Source organism: Engystomops pustulosus, chromosome 5, assembly GCF_040894005.1.
Source record: "Engystomops pustulosus chromosome 5, aEngPut4.maternal, whole genome shotgun sequence".
Lineage (NCBI taxonomy): Eukaryota > Metazoa > Chordata > Amphibia > Anura > Leptodactylidae > Engystomops > Engystomops pustulosus.
This window is the reverse complement of record NC_092415.1, coordinates 53269450-53296478: the sequence shown is the minus strand read 5'-3', so window position 1 is coordinate 53296478 and position 27029 is coordinate 53269450. Positions and strand designations below refer to the sequence as shown.

At 41.9% G+C, this 27029-nt stretch overlaps 1 protein-coding gene across 4 annotated transcripts in view; it reads right to left on the bottom strand.

Moving 5' to 3' along the window:
- The window catches only part of CCDC178 (coiled-coil domain containing 178), a 236268-nt gene that overhangs the window by 75169 nt on the left and 134070 nt on the right, over nucleotides 1–27029 (bottom strand). For all 4 annotated transcript variants that reach the window (XM_072151999.1, XM_072152000.1, XM_072152001.1 and 1 more), the window contains one exon: nucleotides 4307–4456. In XM_072151999.1, coding sequence (XP_072008100.1) covers nucleotides 4307–4456 — 150 coding nt within the window. The remainder of the gene's footprint in view (nucleotides 1–4306; nucleotides 4457–27029) is intronic.

Below are 27029 nucleotides of genomic sequence, written 5' to 3'. Positions count from 1 at the left end.
TGCTGGCTACATACTGGGGGGGCATGGGCTGCTGTTTATATACTAGGGAAAGAGCAGCAGGCTATATTCTGGGGCGGGGGCTGCTGGCTAGATACTGGGGGCAGTGGCCGCTGGCTATATTTAGTGGCAGGGGCTGCTGGCTATATACTGGGGGACAGGGGTGCTGGACATAATACTGGAGGACAGGGGTGCTGGACATATACTGGGGACAAAAAGCTGACTGTATACTGGGGGCATGAGCAGGCAGATTATATACTAGGCTTATACTCGAGTTAATAGGTTTTTCATTTTTTTGTGTTAAAATTAGGGGCCTCGGTACTTTCTATATATACACATTCACTGTAATCGTAGGCATCCATGGAATAAAAATAACATATTTTTATGGCAGGGTAAACAGGACCTGCCGGGGGATGTTGTAAGGTCAGTACACATTTTGCTTTTTTTCTTATGGGCTGGGCATATGGGGGCTGCACGATGTATACTGGGGACAGGGGGCTGCTGGCTACATACTGGGGGGGGCAGTGAATGCTGGCTATATACTGGGGAGAGGGGGCTGCTAGTTGTATACTGGGCTCAGGGGCTGCAGACTGTATACTGGGGACAGGAGGCTGCTGGCTATATAATGGGGACAGGGAGCTGTTAGCTAGATACTGGGGACAGGGAAATGCTGTCTATAAACTGGGGGGCAGGGGCTTCTGCCTATATACTTGGGGTGGGGGTGGAGGCTATATATTGGGGGCAGGGGCTGCTGGCTATATTCATGGGCAGGGGCTGCTAGCTACATACTGGGGGGCAGGGGCTTTTGGCCTTATTCTGGGGGGCTGTTGTTTATATACTATACTAGGGAAAGAGCAGCAGGCTATATACTGGGGCAGGGGCTGCCGGCTATATACTGGGGGCAGTGACTGCTGGCTATATATAGTGGCAGGGGCTGCTGGCTATATACTGGGGGCCAGGGGTGCTGGACATATACTGGGACAAAGGGCTGACTGTATACTGGGGGCATGAGCAGGCAGATTATATACTAGGCTTATACTCGAGTTAAGTTTTTCAATTTTTTTGTGTTAAAATTAGGGGCCTCGGTACTTTCTATATATACACATACCTTCCGAGTACATTTTCTCATACTCACATCCCCGGACTTTTATATATCTGTTATTCTCACACATTCTCCCTAAATGCTAGCCCAAGTGTCTATTCTTGTTCTATTTTATCTATCTTCAGCTTCCATGTTGGAACACATGCAGACGTAATAGGAACCGGAATGTTTCGGCTTCTGGGCCACTAGTTCTTATTTTGGCGATCGCACTAGAACGCAGGCACAATTTCCTCTAAGTGGACGTGCACGCTCATTCTCCTCTGTGCGCCTTAGCGGTCATAGCTCTGCATTCTTACTTTCATGCCTGCATACCTTGCAATTCGGTAAGAATAGTATGACTCATACCATCATCTTGTATCTATACCTTCTGTCTGAGAGAATGAACAAGGGATTTCCTATTCCTATTTATATTAAATACAATGCATGGACCCCCTCTAGCCCCTGGATGTTTTCTTTGTATATTTTTCCTTTTGTATGACTTTGCTCTAAAGTAATGTATGTAAACTGTGATTTCATATCCCTTAAGTTGAATCTTGCCAATATTTGTTTACAGTTATACATACGTACTTTAGAAATTCATGACTTCATGATTCTACTATTATTGCTGATACTTTTTTCAACTACCTTATGTTAGTCATAGGTCCTTATATATAAAAAAAAACTGAAGTCTTTTAAAATGGCACTTTTTCTGCTTTTCAGACAGATAGTCAAACCACCCAAATAACTAAAAAATGAACATTTCATGAATATCTGAATGTCTGTTTTATGTTGTTAGGAGGCATATAACTTCAAGGACAACTCCACTTTCCCATATTTCACATGGGTTAAAACAGAATAGAGTTGCGATTTGAAAATTGGTTTATTTTGACTGTATTTTCTGACCCAGGTTTACATTGTTAAACCCCAAACAAACTGTATATTATCAGTAAGGGATGTGATTATTATAATCAATACCTGTTTCATCGTTTTAATAGGAAAAAGTGATGCACATCTAGTAGCAAATTCTAGAAAAAAAAATATCTGGAACAAATGATTCCAGCCAAAACAATACAGAATTCCTACTGCATCCTCAATGCTTCCTTTATCTTATTATGTGCCTGACATATTATTTCAATTTAACATATGTGGGGTCAATTTATGCTGAATAGTTATTAGAAGCCATGATAACAAAAGTCATTACACTGCAGTTCCGTTTTGACAGTAAAAATTTCTGCAACATTATCACAAATCCTCCTGCATTAGAGCAATGATCCTTACTATAGTTTCATATTAGAATGAAAAGACCGCTCTAGCATACTTGATAAAAACTTCTTCCTCGCTCGTATTTTATACGAGTTATTGTGAGTTTTTGTAACTGTCATATTTTTCTTTTCATTAATAAAAAATGACTAAATTAATACATTTTTGTCCATTCCAGGTGATTAATGTGCTACTGAATGGGTCAATGTTCTACATAATGATAAATCATGCCTCCTTTTTGATAAAACTACAATTTTCCACGTAGGTTTCTTTTTCACAGTTTTGGCTAGAATACATTTTAGAGTATTTATAAGCAAACTGTCTTTCAATATAAAACTTTTTAAAAATGTTCGAAACCCCTCATCCCCCATAATTCTCAAAGGAAATCTACCACCAGGATCAAAGATTGTAAGCCAAGCACACTGACATACTGATGTGTGCTCCTTCTGGCAGGATCTTCTGTTCTTTTAGCTTCTTAGGTACTTGCTTTTATGGAAAAAAGGTTTTGAAAATTACGCAAATGAGCCTGAGGGTCTCTGAACTCCATAGATGTCAATGGAGCCCCTCAGACTCATTTGCATAATTTTGAAACATTTCTATTTATAAAAACAAGTTTACAATCCTTAAACCTTCCCTTTAACATAGTTGGGGTTAAGGGTCTCAAACATGGAGACATCTATTTTGGGTTTTAATAACTTAAAACTTTCAGAAATGAATCTCAGAATAATTCCCATTGGGCCTAGGAGCATAGGTATTGTGTCATTAAAGGGTTATCTAGGTTATCAACATGGCTAGTTCCAAAACCAGGCCACACCTCACCTCAGTTTGTATCGGTATAGAAATGAATGGAGCTTAGGTGCAATACCATGGACTACCCCTGGTCGCATGTGGAGCTGATAAAGTAGTCATGTTTTCTTCACACAACCCCTTTAAAGTGAGGGCTACTTTACCTTGCCTCACTGAGTATGTGGCTTTAGCAACAAGATAAAAGTTATTAAACTCAAAAAAATGAAGAATGGGGAAATTATATTTGATGTAAAAAATGTCTACTGTAGGACCACTGTTTTTGTTACCAACTGGCTAAAGAAGTCACAACAATTTGCATTTGTGTTGAACAATTACTGAACATTTATATGAAAAAAACTAATTTAAAAGAGCCAATAAGTATAAGCTACAATTGTTATTTTGCCAAACCAGTAGTCATGCTTTAATAGTATAAAAAGTAAATCAATAACCAAACAACTAAATTGAATGGTAGTTGATTGGACCCTTCAATGTGACGCTTTGTAATTTAATCTTTATATCTGTCAGATTTATATGGTTTTTTGGCCTTATTTGGTTGACAAATTTTTTGATGTAAAGATTTGTAACTGATAATTTTGTTCAAAAATAGCAATACTTTAGGAGGTTTAGGTACTACTTTCTGCCAAATAATTAATGTCACACTATACTATGTATAATCATATAATAATTCTCACTTTTTTCAGAGCCATCACATAAGGATTTAAAAATATTTAGGGAAAATAGTGTTTAGAGAATGTTAGGACATTCTTCAATTTGCCACACAAAACAAAAGAAAATCATAAAATCAAAATCACTGAAAAACCAAAATATTAAATTCAGCTTAGCTCTCATTCAAGTAACTAGGAGTGAGGGGCACAGTGTGCAAATTTATCAGGACCTTAGATGACATCACTCCAGTCACATGATTCAGCCCGAGGAGGCCACGCCCCTTCGACTCTCTGTAGATCTGAATACATGTCAGGTAAGAGAACAAAATTCATTTTATGGGGATGTGAGGCAAACAATTGTTAGCTAAAATAATTGTGTCATTTAGTTAATAGGGCTCTAAAGGAACTTGTCACTAGCTGTATTTGTGAAAAATTTGGTGACAGGTTCCCTTTACATTGGGGACTGCCTCTGTACAAAATTTATAGTCTGTAAAGAAACTTTACATTATAGAGTTACCTGTAAATAATCTCTCAGAGTTGCTTCCATTTTTATTCTGCTCTCGTAGTTGACCATCAGCTTGTCTTTTTCATCCAAATAGTTGGATTGCAGAATTCGATACTCTTTGGCTAATGCAACATTTTCCTTAAGTGCAGTTTCCAGGTTGTCCTATTAAAAAAGATAATAAATTCTGATTTACTATTTTTTAAATGTATATTGATATTGCTTTAAAAATCAGGAGCAAAAAAAATCTGGTGCAACATGCCTTACAACATATTTATATGTGTTTTAGACTACTTTTTGCCTAAGTATGATCAGGTGAAGTGGCTCAATGGAAATGACAAGACTAGACAGGCCTGAAAAATGATTAACATAAAGAACCCACCTAAACTGTATGAAATATGTGGCACTTTTCTAAAACCTTTTTTGAGTTGTACACCGAGGGATACCTTTAAACCTTTTTTCTCCTATTTGGGACAAGGCATTTGCAGAAATAAATTGAGCATTCATCCTGACACTCCATGAAACTGTATGGGAGCTGTGCTTGGCAACTTTTGACACTTTCATACTACTGAATAGAGCAGCAGAATGGATGCTCCATCAATTGGTTAGAACTGGACCCCCATTCTTGTGATCAGTGGGGGTCCAAGCAGGGCGTACCCTTACCAATCGGTTAGTCAATGTTGATTTGACAGATTTGGTAGAGCCCATTTAATGTTTTGTGCAGTAGTCAACACAAATTAGAAAGTCGTGCTTAATATGACTATTTAGTCCACTAAGGGGGGTGCTTGCAATTGAAGTCAACATAGTATTCACTTTATAAATTAAGCCTTAAGAAAAACCCTTGGAATTGTGTTCCAACTACCTTTCATTCAGGCATGAAGAATCAATAGTGTGACTCCTTTGGACCACGCGTAATAAACAAGAAGGATAATTCATCTACCATTGCTCACAGAATGCACAAAAGCACTTTTTAAATCAGACAAATTACTACCCACATGCATCTTCTAGGCAAAATACCTAGATATTTCTTTTAAAAGTTTCCCCCTTCAAAATACCCAAAGCGGATCTCCCACTGAGGGTAAATGCTTTAGGTTCATTCCACTCCAAAAGACGACTTCTTTGAGAAGATTCCACTTCCTGTCCAGACTAGATCTTTTGCCATAAATTCTGTACCTCCACAATAGTATGAGTTCTGTAATCACCATATACTTAATTCCTTCCCAAACTTTATCATATATGGTGATTTCACTACATTGTAATAAGTGGCTTATTTAGCTAAGAGACCCTTTGCCAGACTCTCTATAGTGTGTGAATGCATTGTATATACTATAATTTACACCTTGTAATTTGGGCAAACACTTAAAGATGACAGGTGCTTCCCCTCAACACCAGGCTGACATCTTTTTAGCTTATGGGAAGGCTAGATATTACACTCTGTTAGAAGAAAAGAAGAAGTAGTGATGCCATTACTATGACCTATACTACTACAGGAGTAGGTTAAAAAATCTATCATAACTTTGTAATATATCACAAAACAAGTTTTTCTTTCTCCACTTTGGCTCTTATAATACTCTCTTCTTATCTACAAGTCACAATCTCAGTGAGGAGATTACATAGACACTCAATGTAGGAGGAGTCACAGGAACTTTCCAGAAGCTACAAGCACTCTGCAAATTGTGGAGAAAGAATAGATAAGTAACCAGGTTTTATCCCACTAAACTACTGCCGCCCTCAGGTTTGAGGTGTCCTTTCTAGAATTCCCTCTTTTATGTGAATTGTCAGCCATTAATATATAAAAAATATCCCCCAAAGTCAGTGACTTTTCTCACTTAATTTTTTACATGAGATGAGTAAATTCTGACAAAGTAGATATCCCATTTTGCTAGAGGTATCAACATGTGGAGGTTCCTGACAAGTAAAGCAATGAACATATTGCCCGATATATGCTTGCAGTCATAATAATAGGGGCTTATTTACTAAGGCTCCCGCGGCCGCATTTTTGTCCGGTTTCCTGACTTTTCGGGGATCGCGCCGGGGATTGTGTTGCATGCAATCGGGTTACGTCACAATCGCATCGGGGGCGGGCTAACGGACAATCCTGATTGAACTAAGCGCAGGATTTAACATTTAAATTTGTGTCGCAATCCAAGCACTTACATGCACTAGGAAGAAGGTGAACTCGGGCAGTCCTGATCGGGGAAGCAACAGGAAATCGGGTGCACAATAGATAAGCAACCAGATTTTATCCCACTAAACTACTGCCGCCCTCAGGTTTGAGGTGTCCTTTCTAGAATTCCCTCTTTTATGTGAATTGTCAGCCATTAATCTATAAAAAATATCCCCCAAAGTCAGTGACTTTTCTCACTTAATTTTTTACATGAGATGAGTCTCATTGTTGTATAGCATCTAGAAACAAATTTTTGAGTTATATTAAAGATAAGAAACTCATCCTTAGGATCACATCAGGTTTTTGCTTTGTGAGCAATAGAATCGGAGATACAAGCATCTAAAGACATAGTTGGACATAGTTCCTGCCTAGTTCCTGCCTATTTTGGCATATTGGTCATATTTTCCTGACTTTAGGGAAGATATTTTATAAATAAACGGGTGAGATTTCACCTAAAAGAGGAATGAAAAAAAATGTAGACAGGACATTTCATACCCTACCATAGGGAACTAGGAGTTCATATGGGTAAAACCTGTTAACAGGTTCCCTTTAAAAGGAACCTGTCACCAGGGACCTCATTTTCACTAAAGACAGGCTTCAGAAATCCATTACACCTGCAGTGCAAATGTGCCTTTCTGCTTTTTCTTAGAATTGGCATTACAATGTAATCAGCTCTCAAACCCCACCTTTGTGCTCCTGTACAACTCCTCCCTTTTGCTCCTTCACAGAGCTCACAGTGTGATGATCTGACGTCAGTGGGAGAGGGAGGAGCTGTATAGGAGCACAAAGGTGGGGGCTGGGAGCTGAGGAGTCTGCAGCACATAGAAGTCACATGTTGTTTTTTGAAATGCATCCAAACCAAAGCCAACCCCTGGGAGTACACAGAGGATTCTGCCAGGGTGCAAAGTAAGTTAAAACACACAATTATTGCAATGCAAATGCTTAGATAAAGCAGAAAGGCATATTTGTAATGCAGCTGCGATTAGCTTCTGCAACCTGTCTTCAGTGAAAATAAGGTCCCTGGTGACAAGGCATTACAACCTTCAAACTATGCAATGTTATACCATATTTGACAAGAATATAATGGGGCAGATTTACTTACCCGGTCCATTCGCAATCCAGCGGCGCGTTCTCTGCGCTCGATTATGGTCAGGTCGGGATTCATTAAGGTAGTTCCTCCGCCGCCCACCAGGTGGCGCTGCTGCGCTGAAAAGCATCTGAACCCGCTGGAGTTCACCGAGCCTGGCTGAGTGAAGGTAAGTGTAAGCCCCCGACAGATTTTTTTTTTAAATGCGGCGGTTTTTCCGAATCCGTCAGGTTTTCATTCGGCCACGCCCCCGATTTCCGTCACGTGCATGCCAGCGCCGATGCGCCACAATCCGATCGTGTGCGCCAAAATCCCGGGGCAATTCAGGGGAAATCGGCGCAAATCGGAAATATTCGGGTAACACGTCGGGAAAACGCAAATCGGGCCCTTAGTAAATGACCCCCATTATCTTATATGATATTATATAATAGAAAAAATGTCCATATGCACTTAGATACAACTTATTATAGCTAAAGTTAGTGACTTTGAATGTGATATATAATGAGATAATAAGACTTGAAAGTTGCTTGACTACCAACAATCTGCTTTTCATTTCTCTTGTTACACTTAATGCTGCACATGATTCATTAGTAAGCTACACCGATCCACTTGGTTACTCAAGTCATTTTAGCAAGAGCTGGCCCTAGCTACAGAAAACAAAAGGCTTTTAAAAAGCTCTCAACCCAATAAGTAAGACAGTCAATCAGTGGGATTTATCCACTTATTCAGAACAGTTTTAACCTTTCTGGGGGAAAAATTAATTATACAAGCTTAAATGTACAGATTGAGATTGCCTTTATTGTAACTGTGCTTATATATTATAAGATTTTCACCACTAAGTACAAAGTTACTACATTTCAAGCAACGCCGAGACACTTTCCATACATTGTCTATATTCCTTATTTTTAGCAAAACTTCAGCAAAACATTTAGTTAAAGGGGTTGTCCGAGCTTTCCAAAGTTCTAACCAATTATAGTTCTAACCAATTATAGTTCTAACCGTCTCAGATTCTAAAAATAGGGCTTGTTCACAAAAGTTAAAACTGGCTGTTAAGTCAAGCGGTTAAAGGGGTTGTTCAGGATGGTAAAATAAATTGTTTTTTTATAGCAGCCATCTACCGGCCATATATAATATTTTTTACCGTCTCAGACAACCCCTTTAACTGCTTGACTCGGCAGCCAAATTTTAACCTTTGTGAACAAGCCCTGTTTTACAATCTGAGACGTGTCCCAATAAATGGTTATACATTTGGAAAGCTTTAATACAGGGGTCCCCAAACTTTTTACATAGGGGGCCGTTCACTCCCCCCTCAGACCGTTGGAGGGCCGGATTAAAGTTTAAAAATAAATAGCGGTACATGTGACCGCATCCATAATACACTGGTACCCCCTCAATTAATTAGTTCATAAGGGGGTGCAGTATATTAAATATTTTATATATTGGACCAATTAATTAATTAATTGGGCTAATTAATTATTAAATATACTGGGACCCCTCTCCATTTATTATTGAATATGCCTCCCCCCATTAATTACTAGACTGCAAAATTATTTCCCATACCCGCACTCTTAATTATTTCCTATACCCCCACCATTAATTATTTCCTATGCTGCCCCCCACCATTAATTGTTTCCTATGCTGCCCCTCATAATTAATTATTTCCTATACTGCCCCTTATAATGAATTATTTCCTATGCTGCCCCTCATAATGAATTATTTCCTATACTGCCCCTTATAATGAATTATTTCCTATACTGCCCCTTATAATTAATTATTTCCTATGCTGCCCCTCATAATTAATTATTTCCTAAACTGCCCCTCATAATTAAATATTTCCTATGCTGCCCCTCATAATTAATTATTTCCTATACTGCCCCTCATAATTAATTATTTCCTATGCTGCCCCTCATAATTAATTATTTCCTGTGCTGCCCCTCATAATTAATTATTTCCTGTGCTGCCCCTCATAATTAATTATTTCCTGTGCTGCCCCTCATAATTAATTAATTTCCTATGCTGCCCCTTATAATTAATTATTTCCTATGCTGCCCCTCATAATTAATTATTTCCTAAACTGCCCCTCATAATTAAATATTTCCTATGCTGCCCCTCATAATTAATTATTTCCTATACTGCCCCTCATAATTAATTATTTCCTGTGCTGCCCCTCATAATTAATTAATTTCCTATGCTGCCCCTCATAATTAATTATTTCCTATGCTGCCCCTCATAATTAATTATTTCCTATGCTGCCCCTCATAATTAAATATTTCCTATGCTGCCCCTCATAATTAAATATTTCCTATGCTGCCCCTCATAATTAATTATTTCCTATGCTGCTCCTCATAATTATTTCCTATGCTGCCCCTCACAATTAATTATTTACTATGCTGCCCCTTATAATTAATTATTTCCTAAGCTGCCCCTCATAATTAATTATTTCCTAAGCTGCCCCTCATAATTAATTATTTCCTATGCTGCCCCTCATAATTAATTATTTCCTAAGCTGCCCCTCATAATTAATTATTTCCTAAGCTGCCCCTCATAATTAATTATTTCCTATGCTGCCCCTCATAATTAATTATTTCCTAAGCTGCCCCTCATAATTAATTAATTTCCTATGCTGCCCCTCATAATTAATTATTTCCTATGCTGCCCCTCATAATTAATTAATTTCCTATGCTGCCCCTCATAATTAATTAATTTCCTATGCTGCCCCTCATAATTAATTATTTCCTGTGCTGCCCCTCATAATTAATTATTTACTAATCTGCCCCTCATAATTAATTATTTACTAATCTGCCCCTCATAATTAAATATTTCCTAAGCTGCCCCTCATAATTAATTATTTCCTAAGCTGCCCCTCATAACTAACTATTGGCCCCGGCCACCACAATCTTTTTACTGCCCTTTTTGATAAAAAAATAAAAACCGCTGTACTCACCTAAGTCTTCTATCTTGTTGCCGCGTCCGGGCAGGAAGGGGTGCGCGGCCGCGTGATGACGTCATCGCGCGGCCGCGCAGCCTAGTTCATGGAGCGATGTGCGCCGGGGTTGTATTCCGGCCACATCGCTCCAGTAATAGTGCTCGAGCGGCCGTTTTCGGCCGCACCGAGCACTATACAGTGACGGGCAGGAGCTTCCTGTCCAGACGGACAGAGGCTCCTGCCCGACTGTGGAGCGCCGTGGGGGCCCAGGATTGGCGCGGCAAGCGTCGGGGGCCGGATCAAAACGGTCCGCGGGCCGCATGTGGCCCGCGGGCCGTAGTTTGGGGAACCCTGCTTTAATATATCCAGATAATTTTGAGAATGTTTTTTCATGACACATTGTATTTCATGTTACTTACAAAGTCGGGATGATATCATTTGAGTTTAGGAATTTGGCAAAATTTTAGAAGAATTCTCCATTTTCAAAATTCTAAATTCTCTGCTTTCCTAATAGATAGTCATAGCACCTAAATGACTTGATAACTAACATTTGATGAATGTCTGTTTTATGTTGGAATAGTTTTTATGCATACTTTCTGTTTTCTCTGATGTTCTGGGGTGTAGTACTTTGGGTGTAATATTTTTTACCTTTTCATGAAAATTGCCAAAACTTATAATTTAGGGAGAGTCACAGCTTTCAGGTGACTTTGAGAGGCCTAAATTATAGAAAGACTCCATTTTGAAAACCACACCCCCTCAATGCATGTAAAACCACTTTAAAGAAGTTTGTTAACCATTTAGGTTTTTTACAGGAGTTAAAACACATGGAGATGTAATTTTTTACACATTCACAATTGAATAAATGATAATAATGCAACATTTAATACCCAATTTCTCCTGAGTATGCTGTAGGAAACTCATCAATGCTTGTTTAGGATTTTTACCTTTATTTTTTGGCAGTTCACTGTAACATAAAAATATGATGTTAAATGTATGGGCCACTACAATTATGGCTCTACCACATTTAAATATTTTTTACATTCCCCCCCCAATTTTACTGAATACTGAATGAATTGCAAAAAAAAATCTAATTCCTGTTAATGTTGCCATAAGAGTTGTTCTTTTTAATTGTCGCATTTTGGGGCAAGTAACATTTTTTGAAAAATTTTTCTTTTTGAATGGATTTTTTTTCTCTTCCACCATGTTCACAGCGCAAGTCCAATAATGATTCTGTTTTATTGTAAAGATTGATATTGTTACTAGGATTATCTGTGGAAGGCAGCGGTTTTAGGGACTTTACTTTTTATTTATTGTAAAATGTTTTTCTCATATTTTTTCTCATTTTTGTAAACTTGCTATTTGTTTTTTATCATGGGGGTTACAGGAGGGTGTCAGCTGTAACCCGTACTCTGCTGAAACACTTTAATTAACATGGAGCAAGCATCAAGGGGTTAAAGGGTTTGTCCACTTTCAGCAAATAATCAATGGTGCTTGAAAAGTTATACAATTTTCTAATATAATTTCTCTATTAATTCCTAACTGTTTTTGAGATATCTGCTTGCTGTCATTCAACAGGAAGATTAATTGTTTGCTTTCTTTGTATAAAAAATGGTCCATAGTCATGTATCCCAGGTTTTCACATTAAAGATACAAGGCCACAACTTTGAAAATGGATGCTAGTACAAAACACCAGGGGTCAGGCAGAGAATAGTCAAAGACAGTCCAGGGTTAGTGCAGGCAGAGAACAGAAAGAATCCAACGTATAATCTGGAGGTCAGAGTAGGCATCTATAAATTTGGTTCAGGTCAATCCAAGGTCATAGCCAGAATCAGAATTGTGAAGCACAAACAGGGTCATAGAACAGAGGTGGGGGCAACACACAGGAACTCAGAAAATCACAGTAACACACCTTTGCTCAGGATACTGGGAGCCTTAATACCTAAGCACCTATCAATGTGGTGTATTTTAATACCAGGGGTTGGCACCGATTGGAAGAGGTCTCATTAGAGCAGAGACTTCAATGAAGGGTTAATGCATGGTGTTGGAAACCAAGGGAGACATAGTCGAATCTGTTATTCTTTAAGTAGGACAAATAATGACATTTTAGTGCATGGTCCCCATTAGCAAGGCTTAACAGACAAAACCAAGGGTTTTGGGGAGTGGCTGGCCATTAATATGGAGGTTTCTCCAGTCTTATTACTGGAAGCTGCTGTTGTGAAACAAAGTCTTTCTGAATAAATTGGCTAGCTGCCACACACGTAGGATACACAGTCACATAGTTCTTGATGAATTCCGGTTAAGAAAATCATATCTTTTGGGAAAGCGAAGACCCACAAGGTGCTCTAGTTTCCTAGGTTCTGTGGTCAATTGTGGACAAAATATTAAAAACAATATAAAAACCAATTCTCTGAATGCCGTTCTTGCTTAAAAATGTAACTTGTGCCTATTCTATAAGTTCAGTAATGGAGGTTGGCTGTGGATACAGTAGGGGTCTTTTAAACGTATTAAACACAATACAATAAATTCTGACTGAAAGTAGATATCCCATTTTGCTATAGGTATCAACATGTGGAGGTTCCTGACAAGTAAAGCAATGAACATATTGCCCGATATACACTCACCGGCCACTTTATTAGGTACACCTGTCCAACTGCTCGTTAACACTTAATTTCCATAACGTCCCCCATGACGGCCCACTAGGAGGATGACCCTTGACCTCTGTAGGGACAGGAAGCAGAGAGGTTAAAAGCCTCCCCCCCACATCCTCCCGCCAGTGTCTTCCTGTCCCTACAGGGGTCAGGTCAAGAGAGGGTCTCTCTCCTCCTAAGGGGGGGGGGGACGTTTTGGAAAAAAAAAAAAAAAAAACGGAGAAGGATCTCCATACTCACCAAGCCTTACCTGGGGTTACGCCGACTGCGGTCCAAGTTCCCCTCCGGACAGATCCTCGGTTAGCCCGGCGGCTGCGGGCTCTCCCTGGACGTTAACTTCGTTCCGGCTGGCGTCCTCTCCGGCGGGCTGGTCACCAGACTCTCGCGCGGACGCAGGAAACTACGTTTCCCAGAATTCCCCCTGTTCGATGACGACTTCCGGTCGCGACCGGAAGTGACCGCGGACCGGGCGCGGGACGCAGTAGAAGCCACCGACAGGGGGATGGGCTCCCCATGCAGGTATTTAAATCCTCAAATAGCGGGTAGTCAGTTGGTCTGAGGTCTATGACTCGTTTCTTCTTGGCTGGCCGTCCCAGACATCATAATGGCTGATGAGGCAGACTTGGGCCTACTCCACCCCCCGGTGCACGTGAGTGGTGCTGTATGGCAACATATACAACTGTTTTTTGTGTGAGCTCCAAGTCATTGTCTCCTTGCCTTCCTTCCCTAGGAGCAAGTTTCTAAGGGGAAAGGCAAGGAAGAGAAATCAGGAAAGTCTGAAAAGAGTAGAGAAAAACCTGAAAAAAGCAGGATTCCTGTTAAAAAATGCAGTATGTGCTTCCGTACACTACTAGAGGGCTATAAGAAACCGATCTGCAGACTCTGCATAGAAGAATTTATGCGGGAGGAGAAAACGTCTTTTATGGACGAGCTTAAGTCCTTTATAGACGAGAAGGTGGTTTCTTCAGTGGCGGCGGCTACGCAGGGAGCCCCCCCCCCCACGTAAGAAAGCTCGGATAGTATCGGCTTCCTCCTCAGAGGAAGAAGAGGGGTGTATTTCAGACTCTCCCTCCTGCTCTCTGGCGGGAGACCAGGATCATCAGGATCGTGAGCAGGCAACATGTTCCCGCTACTTATTCCAAAATGAGGATCTGGACGATCTTCTGAAAGCTATGCGAGATACATTGAACCTCGAGGACGAGGAACCCCCTCTTTCTCGCGAAGATGAACTATTTGGGGGACTCAAAGCCAGGAAACAGCGTGTCTTTCCCCTCAACGATACCCTTAGGGGTCTAATTAGTCAGGAATGGAGAGACCCTGAGAGGAAAATCGCGGTCTCTAAGAATTTCAGGAAACGCTTAGTCTTCGACCCTGAAGAGTCAAAGGATTGGGACTCGTTCCCCAAAGTTGATGTACAGGTTTCCAAGGTCTCTAGGAAGATGGACCTGCCCTTTGAAGATTCGGCTCAGCTAAGAGACCCAATGGACAGGAAATCAGAAGCCCTTCTAAAGAAAGCGTGGGAAACTTCCATGCTAAGCCTAAAATCGAACTTAGGAGCCACTTCGGTAGCAAGAACACTATATTTCTGGCTGGGGAAATTAGAGTCCCATATCCGGGAGGGTACTCCCAGAGAAGACTTACTGGAAAGCATACCATTGTTAAGATCAGCTACTGCCTTCCTTGCTGACGCATCTGCCGAAGGAATAAGGTTTGCTGCAAAAGAAGGAGCTCTTACCAATGCCACCAGGAGGGCCTTATGGCTGAAACAGTGGAGCGGGGACATCCGCTCTAAATCCAAATTGTGCAGCATTCCTTTCTCCGGAGACTTTGTGTTCGGACCCGAATTGGACGCTATACTCGAAAAGGTGTCCGACAGGAAAAGGGGATTTCCAGAGTCCAAAACAGTACCCAAGAAATCTTCCTTTCGTCCTTTTAGGAACACCGGAGAGACTTACCGTGGCAAAGGTAAGCAAGGACGGTGGAGTTATCCCAAAGGAGGAAGGGGAAGGGGTTTCCTTTTCTCTAACCTCCCAGAGGGTCCAGGAAACAAGAAACAATGACGCCAGAGTGGGGGGGCGTCTCCTGGGATTCCTATCCCAGTGGACAAAGGTCACCTCGAATCCCTGGGTACTGTCTATCTTGGAATCAGGCTACAGGATAGAATTCTCATCACCCCCCCCTTCTCCAAGGTTTGTCGCTCCCTTACCCTCTCTCTCTCACTCTACACATTCCTTCATTTGGCAGGAAGTGTTTCATCTAATCCACATGGGAGTGGTGGTGCCGGTCCCTCAAGAACAAGAAAAATTGGGATTCTACTCCCCGTTGTTCCTTGTCAAAAAACCAGACGGATCAAATCGCCTAATTATCAACTTGAAAGAGCTAAACCGCTTCATCGTTTACAGAAGATTTCGCATGGAGTCGGTAAGAACAGCTACCCAACTTATTCACACAGGCTCCTATATGTGCACTTTAGATCTAAAAGACGCATATTATCATGTACCTATTCACCCCTCATCTCAGAGATTCCTAAGATTCTCGGTTCTCTCTCCCGAGGGCTCTGTCTTACACTTTCAATTCCGTGCACTTCCATTCGGTATTTCATCGGCTCCAAGGGTCTTTACCAAGATCATGGTGGAGGTGGTAGCCTTTTTAAGACTACAAGACATATCAATCATCCCTTACCTAGACGATTTGCTAATTATAGGGAAAGACAAACAAAAACTAATCTTGGCAAGAGAGTCTTCCCTAAGAATTTTAACAGAGTTGGGGTGGTTAATCAACCTGAAAAAATCAAGTTTAGTACCCTCCACTCGAAAGACCTTTCTAGGGATCATTCTAGACTCAACTCACCAAATGTCTTTTCTTCCTCAGGAGAAATTATCCAACATAAGGCATCAGATTCGTTCATTCAGACGGAAGGACTCTGTACCAGTCAGACAGGCGATGAAGATCCTGGGGCTCCTCACAGCATGCCTACCTGCGGTCGCCTGGAGTCAGAGCCATACTCGGATCCTTCAGAATTGGATCCTAACCTTCTGGAACAGGAAGTCTTCAGGTCTAGACAAGAAGATCCGGATTCCTTCCTTTGTAAAGAGGGACCTGCTGTGGTGGATGGAACCAAGGAACCTAGAGAAAGGAGTATGTTGGCACCACCTCCCAACCATCACCATAGTGACGGACGCAAGCAGCTCAGGCTGGGGAGCAATCCTTCCTTCCCACTACGAGCAGGGGTCCTGGACTCTAGCCCAAGCAAAAAGCAGCTCAAACTACAGGGAGTTAAGAGCGGTCTGGGAAGCGCTAAGATCGAACACAGCCTATCTGAGGGATCAGCATATCCACATTCTCTCGGACAACGTCTCGACAATGTCCTATTTAAGGAGACAAGGGGGTACAAGATCTCCAGTATTATCGAGTCTGGCTCGTACCATCTTCCAGTGGGCGGAAGAAAACATCCTTTCCATCTCTGCCACTCATTTGAAGGGATCCCTCAACAGAGAAGCGGATTATCTCAGCAGGAGAGAGATCCTACCGAACGAATGGTGTCTCAACCAGGAAATCTTCCTACATCTAACCAGCGTCTGGGGCATGCCCCAAATAGACCTATTCGCCACGAGGGAGAATTCAAAATGCCAACAATACTTCTTTCTGGAGACCGGCGAGTCCAGAGATCACTTGGACGCGTTCAGCCATCGTTGGAGCGGAAGTCTCATGTATGCCTTTCCCCCAATTCCCCTAATTGCGAGAGTACTCAGGAAAATCTTGCTCGACCGGTCAAGGGTGATCCTGATCTGCCCAAACTGGCCAAAAAGAAGCTGGTACCCACTGCTGAGGTCCCTATCTGTCCAGCAACCCTTTATTCTACCGATTCAGAAGGACCTGCTATACCAAGGTCCGATTTTCCATCCCGATCCAGGAAGACTCCGTCTGGCGGCTTGGATCCTGAGTTCGAGTTCCTAAGGTCCCAAGGTCTCTCTCGGGCCGTAATAACTACGTTGAAGGCAAGTAGGAAAAAGGTTACTTTCGCCATATACCATAAGATATGGAAAAAGTTTGTGACCTTTTGTGGGGCTAATCCCCCCTCTCAGTCTAACCCAAATATTTTACAGGTACTAGACTTCCTGCAAAAAGGACTAGAAATTGGTCTTTCTACTAGCACTCTGAAAGTCCAAATTTCGGCTCTGAGCGCATTCTTCGACCAACCCCTGGCGGACCACAGGTGGGTCAAAAGATTTATTGCTGCTGCAAATAGAATTAGGCCTCAGGTTCTGAAGCGGGTTCCCTCCTGGGATCTCTCCCTGGTTCTGGATGCTCTCTCCAGACCTCCCTTTGAGCCTTTAAAGGACGCTAGTATAAAAAACTTAACTTTAAAGACTTCCTTATTAGTAGCTGTGACCTCAGCTAGAAGGCTGGGGGAACTCCAAGCCATTTCTATTAGAGAACCCTATATGTGTATTCTCCCTGATAGGATAACTTTGACTCTGGATCCAAGCTTTGTTCCCAAAGTGGCGTCCAGGTTTCACAAGAACCAAGAAATAATTCTTCCATCATTCTACGGGAATCCTTCTTCAAGCAAGGAATTGGAGTGGCATTCCCTGGATGTAAGGCGCTCGGTCTTAGAGTACTTAAAAGCTACGAAACCTTGGCGCAAAGATCACAATCTCTTTGTTCAGTTTCAGGGGAAGAACAAAGGGGTAAAGGCATCCAAAACCACGATCGCCAGATGGTTAAAGACTGCGTTGCCTCCTGTTACACAGAACAGGGGAAGGAAGTTCCTCCTAACCTTAAAGCCCATTCCACCAGAGCCATATCCGCCTCCTGGGCAGAGAAGAGGGGCGCTTCTCTTGAACAAATCTGCAGAGCTGCCACCTGGGTTTCTTCATCCACCTTTGCAAAACACTATCGGCTGGACTTACCCAACTCACAGGATCTCGCCTTCGGTCAGAAGGTTCTCCAGGCTGTGGTCCCACCCTAACTCTACTAATTTTGTAGATCTCCTAGTGGGCCGTCATGGGGGACGTTATGGAAATTGTGAATTAGACTCACCGGTAATTCGGTTTCCATCTAGTCCTCCATGACGGCCTATATATTTTTCCCTCCCATGTTTCTTTCACTTTTTTTGAAAATTCTGTATGTGATTCTAACAAGACAGAATAAAAATATGTTGTATCTTCCACCGGTGTAGTTATTTGGTAGACACTGGCGGGAGGATGTGGGGGGGAGGCTTTTAACCTCTCTGCTTCCTGTCCCTACAGAGGTCAAGGGTCATCCTCCTAGTGGGCCGTCATGGAGGACTAGATGGAAACCGAATTACCGGTGAGTCTAATTCACAATTTCTAATCAGCCAATCACATGGCGGCAACTCAGTGCATTTAGGCATGTAGACATGGTCAAGACAATCTCCTGCAGTTCAAACCGAGCATCAGTATGGGGAAGAAAGGTGATTTGAGTTCCTTTGAACGTGGCATGGTTGTTGGTGCCAGAACTGCTGGTGTGAGTATTTCAAAAACTGCTGATCTACTGGGATTTTCACGCACAACCATCTCTAGGGTTTACAGAGAATGGTCCAAAAAAGAAAAAACATCCAGTGAGCGGCAGTTCTGTGGGAGGAAATGCCTTGTTGATGCCAGAGGTCAGAGGAGAATGGGCAGACTGGTTCGAGCTGATAGAAAGGCAACAGTGACTCAAATCGCCACCTGTTACAACCAAGGTAGGCAGAAGAGCATCTCTGAACGCACAGTACGTCGAACTTTGAGGCAGATGGGCTACAGCAGCAGAAGACCACACCGGGTGCCACTCCTTTCAGCTAAGAACAGGAAACTGAGGCTACAATTTGCACAAGCTCATCGAAATTGGACAGTAGAAGATTGGAAAAACGTTGCCTGGTCTGATGAGTCTCGATTTCTGCTGCGACATTCGGATGGTAGGGTCAGAATTTGGCGTCAACAACATGAAAGCATGGATCCATCCTGCTTTGTATCAACGGTTCAGGCTGGTGGTGGTGGTGTCATGGTGTGGGGAATATTTTCTTGGCACTCTTTGGGCCCCTTGGTACCAATTGAGCATCGTTGCAACGCCACAGCCTACCTGAGTATTGTTGCTGACCATGTCCATCCCTTTATGACCACAATGTACCCAACATCTGATGGCTACTTTCAGCAGGATAATGCGCAATGTCATAGAGCTGGAATCGTCTCAGACTGGTTTCTTGAACATGACAATGAGTTCACTGTACTCAAAAGGCCTCCACAGTCACCAGATCTCAATCCAATAGAGCATCTTTGGGATGTGGTGGAACGGGAGATTTGCATCATGGATGTGCAGCTGACAAATCTGCGGCACCTGTGTGATGCCATCATGTCAATATGGACCAAAATCTCTGAGGAATGCTTCCAGCACCTTGTTGAATCTATGCCACGAAGAATTGAGGCAGTTCTGAAGGCAAAAGGGGGTCCAACCCGTTACTAGCATGGTGTACCTAATAAAGTGGCCGGTGAGTGTATGCTTGCAGTCATAATAATGGGGGCTTATTTACTAAGGCTCCCGCGGCCGCATTTTTGTCCGGTTTCCCGACTTTTCGGGGATCGTGTTGGCGATTGTGTTGCATGCAATCGGATTGCGTCGCAATCACATCGGGAGCGGGCTAACGGACAATCCTGATCGAACTAAGCATGGGATTTAACATTTAAATTTGTGTCACAATCCAAGCACTTACATGCACTAGGAAGAAGGTGAACTCGGGCAGTCCTGATCGGGGAAGCAACACAAACAGGAAATCGGGTGCACGATCTTCTTGTATCGCGGCAGATGTACATTCTGGTCGGGGATCGCGCAGGCCTGGGTAACTAAATGTAACCCATGGAGTGCATAATGTCCATGAATATTGTTAATAAACTTAAAGTCCATCAAGAGTGCAATCCCTTTTAAAGGTAGGTGGCAGGAGTATGATCATGGTCTTCCACCTTAATCCTCTAACCGAAGCACATATTGGGGTATATTTATCATGCTGTCTGAAAGTCAGAATATTTCTAGTCGCCCATGGCAACCACTCACAGCTCCCCTTTAAAATATTAATGAGCACTGGTAAAATGAAAGCTGAGCTGTGATTGGTTGCCATGGGCAACTAGAAATATTCTGACTTTCAGACACTTGATAAATCTGCCCCATTGAGTGTCCAGGGGGGAAGAAAAATCCGATTTTGCACTGTTCCTAGAAAGCTAATCTGGTATAACAATGCTCTGGTAGCTACTTTTCCACATAGATTGTCCAGTATTATCAACCAACATCTAGCTCGTCATGGTCATCAGAACTGAGACCATTGCAGTAATGCACAGCTTAGCACTGGACACTAGGACCCTTCATGGTCAGGTACCTCCAATATTGCGTAGTGATAGGAATATGAGAAGGAGCACACTGGAGAGGACAGCAAAGATAAAGTAGTCAGCTACCATCAATTTGTTCCTTCATAGATCTTTGCAATTGTCTCAGTAAGGTGCTGCAAGCAAGACAGAATTCAGGAGAAATTTCAGAGTAGAGTGCAGACTAGAAGGCATGATAAGGGTTGATAACTAGAGATGAGCGAGTATACTCGTCTGAGCTTGATGCTCGTTCGAGTATTAAGGTACTCGAAACGGCTCGTTGCTCGGACGAGTATTTCCCCTGCTCGAGATCGAGCATTTAATTAAAAAAACACAGTGAAGAACAATGAAGAATAGAATAAAAACAGTGAACACAGTGAACACAGGATCATTTAAGTGAAAAACACAGTGAAAAACACAGTGAAGAATAGATTACAGATGTTCGGCACATCTGCTTACTTGTCGGAAGATACGCGCAGAACGGTGCGAACAAAATAGTATGTGAAGAACAATATATATGTGTGAAGAACACATTGAAGAACACGGTGAGTAGGACAGAGACAACGGGGAGCAGCACAGAGACACCGGGGAGCAGTACAGAGACACCGGGGAGCAGCACGGAGACATGGGGCAGCGGCAGCACGGAGACATGGGGCAGCGGCAGCACGGAGACATGGGGCAGCGGCACGGAGACATCAGGGCAGCGGCAGCACGGAGACATGGGGCAGCGGCACGGAGACATCGGGGAGCGGCACGGAGACATCGGGGCACGGAGACATCGGGGAGCGGCACAGAGACATCAGGGTGCGGCACGGAGACATCAGGGCACGGAGACATCGGGGAGCGGCACGGAGACATTGGGCAGCGGCACAGAGCGGCACGGAGACATCGGGGCACGGAGACATCAGGGCACGGAGACATCGGGGCATGGAGACATCGGGGAGCGGCACGGAGACATCGGGGCACGGAGACATCGGGGAGCGGCACGGAGACATCAGGGAGCGGCACGAAGACATCGGGGCACGGAGACATCGGGGAGCGGCACGGAGACATCGGGCAGCGGCACGGAGCGGCACGGAGACATCGGGGCACGGCACGGAGACATCGGGGAGCGGCACAGAGACATCGGGGAGCGGCACAGAGACATCGGGGAGCGGCACGGAGACATCGGGGCACAGAGACATCGGGCATTCGACACGGAGACATCGGGCAGCAGCACGGAGACATCGGGGAGCAGCACGGAGACATCGGGGAGCAGCACGGAGACATCGGGGAGCAGCACGGAGACATCGGGGAGACTTCAGTGGAAGAAGAGCAGCGGATCCCGGGACAGCGTATCTCCCGACAAGTAAGCAGATGTGCCGAACATCTGCAATCTATTCTTCACTGTGTTTTTCACTTAAATGATCCTGTGTTCACTGTGTTCACTGTTTTTATTCTATTCTTCACTGTTCTTCACATCTGCTAACTTGTCGGGAGATAATATACGCGCGGAACAGTGAAGAATAGATTGCAGATGTTTGCATACATCTGCTAACTTATCAGAAGACATTCTTTTTCAATTAATTAACACATTTTATTCCCGAACCATGGTCCCTTTGAAAAATGCTCGAGTCTCCCATTGACTTCAATGGGGCTCGTTATTCGAGACGAGCACTCGAGCATCTGGAAAAGTTCGTCTCGAATAACGAGCACTCGAGCATTTTAGTGCTCGCTCATCTCTATTGATAACATATTATAGTTTCTCGACAAGTTAGCTATTTAGAACATAGAGTTAGCAAGCTTTCCCTTAATTAACAAAAAGGAGGCAACTGTCAGATTGCTGGAGGTCTGACAACTGCCCTATGTTGAATAGGATTTCTATAATGGACCATACTTAAACCATCACAGAAGTCCTGTAGAAGTCAAAAGAGCACCGATCACAGCAAATGATGTCCCATCCTATACACTATGAGATATTTTCAAGATATTTTCTGTCCCTCACTCAGTAGTCAGACCCCTAGTTATCAGACATTTATGCCCTATACTGTGGAATGGGAATGAATATATTGAATGGCAAAACCCCTTTAAGGTAACACTACCATGTTTTTACTTTACCTTTGTATTCTCGTGATTTTAATATAGAACAAATATATATCAAATCTTCTGATTTGTATGATGCAGCCCTTAGGCTGATTGTCATAAGGATAGCATGTAATGCGCATATTACTACAAATTTTCCTGGATACTGTGTTTTGGCTACTACTACTCCCACATGGACACATCCCAATGCCGCTCTTCTCCCATTCATCCATCCATCCACAGAGGTTTCTCTTATATAACACAGCCCTTAATGTATGTTAAGGAACCACTCATATTGTTACATATTTTCTCACTTTGATTTTATTTTTTATTATTTAAGTAAAAATGTTCATTGTCACATTAAGTTCTAATCTATACTGTTCACTGATTTACTTTCTATATTGGAAACCCAGTGACTTTTACCTAGTCAAGTATTGAAATAAAGTTTCAACTTAGAAAATAAAAATGGTGGAAAGCATCATGTTTATAAATTCTACGTCTAAAATCCTCTGCACAACGCAGGGTAATAAGTAAATGCTTCATAATCTGTTTAGTTGATTAAAGTAATGGATAAACTTCTCTAATTTAGACCATTTTTCAAGAGTTCAATAGACTAAGAACAAACTAAACGAGCAGCTTGCAGGATAAAATATTGACTAAAGACGGCACTAGTCTGTGTCCTCTGCTCACCTTCAAGTAGTCTAGAGCTGGGCATGGGAATATATTAACTAGGAGCATTAATATTTTGATAAGAGTAGGAGGGAAGAAAAATGTGAACTCAACTCTGGAGAATGTAAGGAATAAATTAAATAAAAATGTTCATTTTTCCTGCCCCTTTTAATCTTACTGACGTATTCAAACTATTGGACATGTACTGTAACTGAATATCTCAACTGTACCTGAAGAAATAATGGAGCGTGTCCCAGCAGTAAAACAGAACTGCACTAAACTGATGAGTTTAACCCAGCAGAAAGAGCGGCTGTAAACATGACAAATGCCTGCTATTGATTTCAGGTTTAATTACTCTGTGCCGCACTGACAAAGCCCATCAGATGTTGTTGTGAAGTGTAAATGGAACAGACCACACTTCACTGACCAGAGGAAACTGATGGTGTCTGCAGTTTGCATTGTTTACTTTATCCTCCGTAAACTTCAGCCTTGATCAAATTAACAAGTGCTACTAACCTCCAACAAACTACTGTGCTCCCTGGTTTTATAGCAGGAGCTGGAGATTACCACCACCCAGTCTGCAATGAAGGGAGGGGAAGCTTTCCAGTTTCCAGTGTTGAGCTTTATACAGATCAGTGCTTACGAATTTTGACATGTATGAAAGTGTTGTCATGGGAGGTTGTGAATGTTGTAAGAACCTATTGCCAAATTTGAAAAGGAACATCTGGGAAATTATAAATGAGGTGATGTACCAGGTTTGATAGTTATCTTTTATGCAACAGTTTGCGGGGTCCTGACTGCTGAGACCCCAAATGATCACGTGTGTAGGTTCCAACACATCCAAAAGAATGGGGTTCTCATTCCTAGTAATTGATTGGTTCTGCTGCTCCATTCAATACTATCAGAGCGTCGGGCATTGCCAAGAATGGGGCCTCCATTCCCCCTTAAAAAAAAATATACACATGTGTATATACTCACTCTCAGGCTTCCTATCCCAGGGAGGTGTCAAAGTTTACAAATCTGTCCCATTAGATTTTGACTACTTTGGGAAAATTGACAGCAGGAAGTAGAGATGAGAGATTCCTAGTCCTGAAGTTCTACTGTCCCCTCCCGACATTTCTTATTTTAGCTGCCCGCTCAGTATTCTACTGTGTGCAGCATAATAAGTATATAACAGTGCACCTCCTCTATTATTTAGTGTGTCTGCTGTCAGGGCCCTCTAACAATGTGGGCACCATAGCAGCTAATATGGCTACTGCCCCTGTAGTTTCATTCTGGATTACATTTAAAGGTGTTAAAACCCGCATATTCCTTTTGATCCACTAATTATAAGACAGCACTTGACATCCATGACTCACCAAATTTTTCATCTTTGATTTCATCAGGGCAGCAAGGATTCAGAGGTTTTGAACTTGTCTGATTTGGAACAGATAATGAAAAATTCATTCCTTGGGTGATCAGATTCAATACTTGCATATTTTGGCATCATGTTGTGGTCTGTATTTGACAGTATTACTTTTGCACAATTTGGCAGTATTATGTGGGCTAGGATTGGAAGAAAAAAGTAGAAAGTAGAAGTAGAAAAAATAGAAGAAATCCTCTGCTGAGTGCCCACTAGAGTAGAGAAATGGATTCTGACATATATGTATCAAAAAGGTTTGTGCTGTCAAAATGCATTTTTATTGCAAGGTGGCATTTGGACAAAAATCGTATACTAGGGGTTCTTCCAATTGGCTCTAACCCCTGCACATATACTGAGACCAGATAGCCACAGAGAAAATGAGGTTGAAGAACCCCATTTACACAGCCTAAACATCTACTAAATGCAACCTATAAACTTTTGTTACATTATTAAAAAATATATGAGTTTGAATGAAAAAATGTGGCCTGGGGAAGAGCTACAATTATACACTGTTGCAGATGGATAATAATAGAGAAATTCCAGATCTTCTATAATAAGGGAGGCTGAAATATTAAGAAAATCTGCATAAAGACGTTATAAAACAAATGTAATATCTATAAGGAAGCTGCGTTTGCCAATGTAAAGCGCGAACAGCTGTAGCGCAAGTGTCTAATCCTGTCTTATTCATTAGGAGTGAAACAGTTTGGTTTGTGAACATATTCAGCCTGGAAAGCATCTTCTTCAATAGCAGAATCAGAAGCATCTCTAATACTAATTTAATATAATAGGTATACTGGATGCAAATGATGAACCACAAGTGGCCGACTCGTGTATTAATACACAATTCTGTGAAGCAAACATGGAACTGGAATGGGAAGAATTAAGATCACATGAAACTTTTGAGTTAATGAACAGGGTCCTTAAGTGCTCATTTAATTCAAACAGCTGTTTGTTAATGCCGTGAGCGGTGTCATAAACTGCGGAAATACAGTTAAGTGCAAGACACTAGTTAATGCTATAAAGCAACACATGCTCTAATATTAAAGGAGTTTAATGGGATTAATACAGAATAAAGCATTAACTCCCTGTTATAATAGCTCAGAGCTGCAGGGCAAATTCTGCCTGAAAAGAACTTTGCAGACAAATCTATAGAAAGTAAAGTCACACTGTACAGCAAATCATGACATTTTTTATTCCTTGCAAAGAAGTGGAACCCTGATACGTTCACATCTGTTCCAATCACACGTTGGATAAAATCACTGCTTTCTAAAGTCCTAAATAACTAAAAATGTGGAACCCCTACAAGTTACCATCTGCTGACACTATATCTCAAAGGCGATACCCCAAAGTAAAACGTATCTATATACAGAAGAGAAACCCAAACATGACATGTCTGTACAGACAAAGCAGTTTATTATGACTGCTGCCTGTAAGAAAACTAATATGGTCATAAAATTAGGGGTTGAATGATTTTGGAAAAGCCTGAAAGCTTTCTTCTCTCTGCTCTTTGGATGGTGTCTGCTTTTACAGTTTTTACCAATCTCTTCGATGGGCTGAGCTGAAATCTCAGAAATAGCATATGGACATTGGTCATGTTACGCAACTGCCGCGCAAAATTTTTTAGAATTTCTTTGTCCTGGATTAGATATATTGATCCCTCCCCTATTACCAAAGTTAGACATTTACCAATCTATTTGCTGCATAAGTAAGATCCCAGGGTTAAATTCCTCTCTCTGTCTCGCTGATGCTCCAAATGGAGGAGCCTCTTGCAGCCCACATGGTGGGTAAGAAGCCTGAGTGAGCCCAAAAGATGTATAAGTATCTACCAATATAGTCCTGTGAGAGGCTTACAGGTAGTGATCGGAGACTATGCTCACTCCTATGTGTTTTAGACTTCTTTTCAGCTTAGTAGCTCACTGAGGCAGTGAGGGGGATCACATGCAGCTGCATTAACACTTGACTGTTTTTTGGTTCACATGAAAAGAGAAGTATATTGTATGCTTAGTATTATAAATGTATGTACATATCAAACTTATGGTACATACATCGAATATAAAAACATTTTTATAGACCTGCGATGTTCCAAAGGTTAGAACTGTACCATAAGTACTGTCCAATTTACGCATTTGAATTAAGATTTAAAAGCAGATTAATATTTTTTAATTGTATAAAATGATATAATGCCTTTTTTTAATGAAAAAAATAACTCATTGACAAACATGACTGAGAAAAATATGTTGGACTGCTGCAGTATTTGGCATGAAGTTATCTAGTTACAGTTTAGCTGCAAATGTGCCACAGGATACCATCCTAAACCGGTATCCCTCCATGCCCAACCGTATCCAGACTATAGGTGACCCAACTATGGGGCAGATTTACTTACCCGGTCCATTCGGGTCCAGTCGGGATTCATTAAGGTAGTT